Genomic DNA, 7,088 nt, shown 5'->3' with positions numbered 1-7,088 from the left:
TTCTTGATTATGGAAAACCCTAGAACTCTGGCTGCTTCTACCTAAATTTCTTGCTGACCCATGACTGCCACCTCCACCACCACCACCAATAACAACAATAACAATAACCAAGAGTCCACAGTTTTTCATTATTCAACAAATACTTTGGTTAAAATCATTGGATGAGGGGGCAACAGTGAGAATGGTCTTCATTGGACAGCTTCAAAATTAGTTCAACTGTGAAATCAGTATACAGTGTTTTTTAAGGTTACTGTGGAAAGTCATTCATGAGACAGTTGGCTTTCTGTATTATCTGAATATGTCAAACTCAAATCTTGGGTGCATTCCAGACGTGGTGAACCATATTCATCAACTGCAAGGTAAGAATTTTTTTCCAAAAATAAAAAAGCACCACCAAAGGATTATGAGTTGGTAAGTGGTCACTTAATGTTGAGATTTGGTTGAATAAGGAATGAATAGAGAGGAGGATCATGTGGGGAGCATGGGGAAAGAGATAATAGGATCACAAGTTTGAAATTGGCTGGGGCAGGAGGGTTTGTGTAATTGAAGCTAGAAAGGTACAAATCACTCACTGGCTTCACCATAAATGAGATCAACAGAGGCGTCCAGAGCAGCAGCCTGGTTGGAAGGGGTTTCAGAAAGACTCGCCTCTCATTGGCTGAGACCCGGCGTCATTTGGCAGACGTGGCAGTAGGGTCGCAGCCACTCGGGGGCCATTGCGGCAGGCTTAGCAGTTGGGGGGGGGGGGGGGGGGGTTTTCTTGCTCCCCCTAAAGCGTGTACCTCGATTCTCATCTTCTCCACTCCAGCCCCGGCCCCCCTCCGTCGAACAATGTCAGTCGTATTCTTTGGTGCGAAGAAGAGCTCCTCATCCCCATAGCGTGCGGAGTGAACCATTCCTCGTCTTCCCGTGAGGCGCTTCAGGCCTCCTCGGTTAGATACTTTTTGGAAGAAGACCAAAGCGGATGAGAATCAAAGAAACGCCGCTGTCTCCCCCGCTTCGGTTGTTGTTTTTTCTTTTGAAGCGTTTCGTGGAAGATTTTGCGAGGGCCGAAGAAGTGCGTGCAAGTGGTGTCGGAGAGCTATTGCGGAGTGTGGTGACGTATTTCGACGCGATTGAGTCAGTTCTTGGCTTGATTTGGTGGCGATTCGAGGATTTGCGAAGGTGTGCGTCGTGGTGTGTGACCGTGTGCTCGAGGTTTGACGATTTGAAGCCTGTGAGAAGCTTTTTTTAACGTGCGTATGTGAAGAGGTTGGCCAGCAGCGTCAACCTTGCATCGTTCTCCCAGCTTCGTGCTCGGAGAATATAGAGGTGGATACATCAATCGAGCTGGATAACAGTTGGCTTCGGTTCAATTGCCTCCTTTGCATCTATCTTTTGCCAGCACATACACAGAAGCAGGTATTTGAAAACGGTTGAAGCTCTTTCACTAGAGTAGATGGGATTTCCTTCAAAGCAACGGGACTGTTTGGTTCTGTCGCTGTCCCCACTGGACGGCAAGAAGAGTCCATGGATGTGCTCTGCGCCAGAGCGGCAGAATCCTACACGGTTTTACCCTCGCCCCTACGCCAAGCGTCCGCTCCTGTCCCGGCGACACAAAACCCGGCGTAAGAACAAGAGAACGATCATGAACCGGGTCCCCTGTGCTCCTTACAACACAAGTTCTTACCTGATGAGAGCAGGAAAGCTTGGCATCAACGCGCCATTGTTGTCGCCTGCAACTCCTGCGTTGGAGACGCCTGTTATCTCTCCCTCTCCATGGCCTTCTGAAAGTCTCGGTGACTGCCAAGTAGCGAACGAATTGGGAGTCAACGCTTATGGTTCCATGAATGGACGTATTCGTCTTCGATCGGATGATATGGACCGAGACTCAGGCTCATGTTCCTGCGGAGAGTCGGACACTGAGCATTGCGGTCGTCGTCCAGCGGATTCTGTGCAACAAGTAGAGGAGCGAATTGATCATGGATTGCAACGCTTTGAGATGTTATACAATGCAGACTCACCACTAAGGCAGCATGGTGTGGTGGCTGATCAAGAGATACACATTCAGCACTTGGAGGAGGAGAATTTGTCTCTGCAGCAGCGTCTTTGGGCTATGTCACAGGAGCTTTCTCATTTACGGAGGCGCCTGGGCCATGATTGTGAATCTGGAGTCATATCCGACGAGAGCCTAGGCAATGGCTCATGTGCTACTTAATTCCACTCAAAATGGACCCGAGCATAATTTCGACACAGGACTGGTGGTGTGTCTTGAAGTATTATGTTGAGAGGACGAATCCTTGTACAGTTGTATGTCCAAGTTGCATGGGGCTTGATGTGTCATGTATGTGAAAAGATGAGAAAGAATGTGAAAGGATCAGTAGTGTAGTTGAAAGGATTTGCTGTGTTCTAAGGGTGGCTGATGGGAAAGAGGGAAATCATCGTTGCAGCCAGGATTAATTTTAAGTGGAGATGCTTAAGTGCTGCAGCACAAGCCATGGAGATCCCTTCGGGGGTAGAATCCACGTGCTCGCATCTGCTCTCCATGCCTCGGTCAGTGACCGTTTTTGGTGTATACAATCATGCAATATAGAAAATTTCTGAATCTCCAAAAGAGATCTAAAAATGATTCAACCTCGTAGCGGTTGACTTTTGTTAGACACACTGATGAGAGAGGCTGTGTGATTGTTACACAGGCCTGCGGCTGTCAAATGCTCTTCCCGGGCAAAAGTCAGCCAGAGACTGCTTGGGCTCAAATGGCCCGTTGGTAAGCATGCTCCCTCAGTAAGGGTAAGCGAGCTTATCACAATGGCACCTTCAAATTAGAAGATTGTGTGCGTTCTGTCTCACATTTCTGTAATTTTGATTCATTAGTCACTCTTTTGAAACATTTTTTTCTCTTTTGTATGCAGCGATTTCAGTATGTAGTGCACGAAGGTTCCGCCAGCACTGCTCCTAAAAGCTGTGTTGACATTTAGTTTTGCTATACGAATCTTGTGGCTTTGGCTTTGTTCAAGTCTACTTCATGTGAATCGTGTGGTGTATGATCATATACATATATTTTTTTGTTTTTCTTCGTCTTCGTCTTCGTCTTCTTCTCTCTGCCTGAGAATGTTCTTTTAGTTACTTCCCAGTTGTATAAGTAGAAAGGAAACACCATCGCCAAGTACAATTTTGGGCTGTAAATTATCTTGGTTTTTATGTGCTTGCTCTCTGCGTCGGACTGTTTACTCATTTTACATCCTGGATCTTTTGACCTGTTTGTTGTATATTAACCATATTCTTGTATAGTAGATATAACTGCGGATGCATTTACTGGAGATTATTATATTGCTTTACATGTCAATGATTGTTTCCGAACAGCAATGTCAATAATGAAGTGCTTGTGTGATCGTATTGCTGCGGGTTCGGCTTTGATGTGTAGTTGAGGTGTGTGCGGATGAGGACCACCGTGGAAGGATCGTTCTGTTGCAGCATCTTGTATCCAGATACTTGCGATCAGCATTGCATCATGTCTTCTCGAGCAATTAGAAATTTGTAGGGCAGGCACAGATCTTCCGAAGCGAGGTAGGTAAGGTTGGTTGCAAAGCATCTACAACAATACTTGAAAAGGAAATACTTGTACGTCTTGAGTTTCTGTAAATCATTTCCGCAAGCGGGGGAGAAACGGTAAACTAATGAAGGCTCCTAGAATGGATATCTGACACACCGAAAAAATTACCCCGCGCTTCACCTCAGAATGAATTCTGTAGTCTAGAACTGATGTTTTCTGAGAACCATTAGCCTTGATTCACTCTTGAAGATAGATGTGAAGCCTTCCTCCAAAAGCAACGTTCTTCGCATCTCAATGCTTCACTAACTATCATGGGTGGTCATAATTCACGTAGGGATAGAAACATTTGGAAGGCGGTTCACCAGTAGGAACGTGGTAAATGCTCACAGTCAAGGTTACAGCTCTGCTTTCGTCGGCTTTGACCGGAGATCAATAACTTTCGTACAGAGTCTCCACCAGGCTGTAAGTATACCCCACCCACTCAAATCTCTGCTTCATTTCTGACCTAAAAATTCTGGACTCGTTCCCTAGTCTCCTTCGGAACCCACAGCAGAAGTGAGATGCAGTTTCCTTCAGCAAATTTGGAATCAGGGTTATCAATCAGGTAATTATAGAAGTATTCTTCTTTCGGGGGCGACCAACTGATTCTTCATAGATGTCGATCTCAGCGAGAGCATCTTCGCCAACAAACTGGCGATTGGATGAGGCGGTTTAGCGTAGGTGACCGCAACGTTTTCTAAATTCAGAGAAAACTGTTGAGTCACTACTGATTTTTTTTGCTTTCCCACGCATTGGTTGCTGTGCTTTTGGCGTGGGGCCCATGTCCATTGTAACCATGCACGTTGCCATCATTTCGACACTTTCTATAAAAGCGAGGTGTCATCCAATCTGCCCTTCCAACCCTGACTCGGTGGTGAGAACTAGGTTCTTGGCAAGGTAGCTTTTCTGTACTACGAATGGTAGACCTTCCTTTCTGCTTACACCTAGTGGACCATATAAGATACCCTCCACTCCAACTTACTTCATCCTTAGTGCTGCATTCCACCAGGTTAACTCTGTTCCAAATTCACAGATGCTTGTAAGCTACCATTCCCATCATCATTTCTAAATTTTAGCGTTCTCGTTGCGAATTTATTCTTATTTTTAGCAGGTCTGTTCATCCATTCAGGTGCTAGAGCCATCTAGGGCCTTCTGTAATATTACAAAAATTAATATAAAGAGTTTGTTGACTGTTAGAATATTCTATAATATTGATTTTGTATATCTTCCATCTTCATCCCCCATTTCCAATTCCATGTTTCTATTTCCCTCCCTCGTTTTATGTCCCTCATTTTCAAATCCCTTCTTTGTTCCATATATCTCATTCCATGCATCTTGTTTTGTCTTTCCATTTTGGTCTTGATTTCGATTCTTTATTCTATATTCCTTCCATCACCACCCTATTCTTGATCCTAGTTTAGAATGAGCCTTCTTTCACACTTCTTCACTCTGCTTTATAATCCTTTGCTAATCCAAAATAGCCAAGGTTTAATAATAATAATAATAATAATAACTTATTATTATATTAATAAGGAAAAAAAGAAAAAGAAAGAAAAATCCTTGTGATATTTCCACCTCTACCACATTTCTATAAAAGAAGATCTATAGAAAGCCTATTTTTAAGAAGGAGGAGATGTGACCTCCATATAGGCCTATATTACTTAGACTTAAGCACCAATTTAAAGATTGTCTTAGGATAGAAAAAAAGAATAAAAAGGAAGAAAGAAGGGAGGGGATTTAAAACAAGAAATAGAGAATAAGGAAGGAGAACATGGACATGAAACAAGAGAAGAGAATAAGAATATGGAATAAATAAAAAGAACAAAAGTAAAGAACTAAAAATTAGGAATAAAGACAAAAGATGAATGAAATCAATTATAAGATAGAAAAGAAATTGTCACAGATATATACATTTATTCCAATAGTTATTTATATGATTAGATAGAAATAATTAAATGTAATTTTATTTTATAATATCTTCTAGAAAAGCTTTTCAGAAGCTGTTTTGATTTTATACATGGTTGTAATTAATTAATAGGCTAGAAACTTGGTCAACAAATTAGCCATGTATCACATGTATTAGTAGCTTGTGGAACAAGCTTACTATGTGGTGCACATATAGATAACTTACCTTGCAAGTTAAGTCATGTGTTTAGCAAAGTCAATACATATTAAAGGTCCTATAGAATATTGCTACATAGTTTCTAATTAGAGAATATATAGAGAGATAAGAATGAAGCGTTCTTCACTCTTGTCAATGCCTTTTTAGTCTTTAGTCTTGTTTCAAAACTTTCTAATCTTCTTGTCTTTATTAGTAGTCATTCAAATTTAATACTTTATCACCTTGGAGTAATTTTTTAATCCTTTGAATGATACAAGAATGTATTGGAGATTTTTTTTTATATAATATTCATGTCCTTGATAATTTGATAAGAGTGTTAATTTATTGTTCCTGATTTTTTTAAAAAGTGTATAGATTATCCTACTTCTATTATTGTATTTTGAAGGTTGCAAACAACCGACCTTTAAAATAATATTTTAATTTTTTAATATTGATTTTTTTCTTAAAAAAAGTGGATTATCCTTCTTTATGAAAATTTTCATTTGATGTTAGAGATTATAGATTATCATCCTCTAATTTAACTTTTTGAATTTTTTTGATTTTTTTATGGAGAAAAATATTAGATGCTACTCTTAAGAGAAGTAAAAATAAGTTTATAACTATTGCAGACCTTCACTAGCTTATCAACACTTTGAGAATAGCAATCTTATATATTTTCAATATGAATCATTGATGAACTATTTCTATGTCCATAGAAGAAGTCAATAATGAAGTTCAAAGTTTACACTTAAAAGTTGTGCAATTAAGAGAAGTAAGAATAGCAAGTTCACTATTGAATTCAAAGAATCTTACAACTACAAGTATAAATGAGGCAAAGATAAGTATGCCAAATAAGTTTGATAGAAGAAGATCAAAATTTTGATGGTTTCTATAAAAAGTAAAATTCTATCTAAGGTTGCATCTTTCTCAATACTCTAATAGATTTATTTAAGTTGGATTTATTGAAGTACTTTTCTTTGAAAGTATTCTTTCTTAGTTAGCACTTTTGATGGAAAAAGATTTATAACTAGTCTATGATTTGAATTCATTCTTAAAAGTGTTTTTATTTTTTGAAATTTTTTTATGATTACATTTAGAAAAAGTTATTAAAAAAAGGTAGTAGAGACCAAGCTCGTATCACTATGACAAGAATTACATTCAACCACCAAATATGCTACTAAATTCTAAAATCTTTCTTGTAATATAGATTGGAATTACAAAGCATTTATTAATCAATTTTGATATAGATTGAAAGATAATGTCAAAAGATTTATTGTTGACAATACAAAGAATAGATTCATTGGAGTAATTTATTTCTCAAGCTATTGCATGTAATAATTGATTCTTTGAAAAATTCCAAGAATAAAGATTTGATTAGAGAAGTATAAATCAAGTTGTAGTGACATTTTTTAGTTT

At 39.3% G+C, this 7,088-nt stretch overlaps 1 protein-coding gene across 6 annotated transcripts; it reads left to right on the top strand.

The window, feature by feature from the left end:
* The first annotated feature begins 766 nt into the window (after nt 1-766).
* Nucleotides 767-4,770, top strand: LOC112284671 (uncharacterized). 6 transcript variants are annotated; one of them, XM_090252038.1, is made up of 4 exons: nt 767-2,532; nt 2,676-2,769; nt 3,404-3,546; nt 3,867-4,770. In XM_090252038.1, exon 1 carries the CDS (start codon nt 1,439-1,441, stop codon nt 2,195-2,197), a length of 759 nt encoding a protein of 252 aa, XP_090108164.1. In that variant the 5' UTR covers nt 767-1,438; the 3' UTR covers nt 2,198-2,532; nt 2,676-2,769; nt 3,404-3,546; nt 3,867-4,770. The 6 variants fall into 6 exon arrangements, with proteins under 6 accessions (XP_090108164.1, XP_073391496.1, XP_073391495.1 ...); XM_073535395.2 differs by having other exon boundaries at nt 2,676-2,746; nt 3,404-4,770; XM_073535394.2 differs by having other exon boundaries at nt 2,676-2,746; nt 2,892-4,770.
* Nucleotides 4,771-7,088: the final 2,318 nt, after the last annotated feature.

The sequence above is a fragment of the Physcomitrium patens genome, chromosome 7 (genome assembly GCF_059467195.1).
Source record: "Physcomitrium patens ecotype Gransden chromosome 7, ASM5946719v1, whole genome shotgun sequence".
NCBI lineage: Eukaryota > Viridiplantae > Streptophyta > Bryopsida > Funariales > Funariaceae > Physcomitrium > Physcomitrium patens.
Note: the sequence above shows the minus strand (reverse complement) of the source record. Positions and strands in the feature narration are given on the sequence as shown.

What these genes read in the sequence shown, in the direction of transcription:
- LOC112284671 (XM_073535395.2), top strand. Translation starts at nt 1,439, where the DNA reads ATGGGATTTCCTTCAAAGCAACGGGACTGTTTGGTTCTGTCGCTGTCC.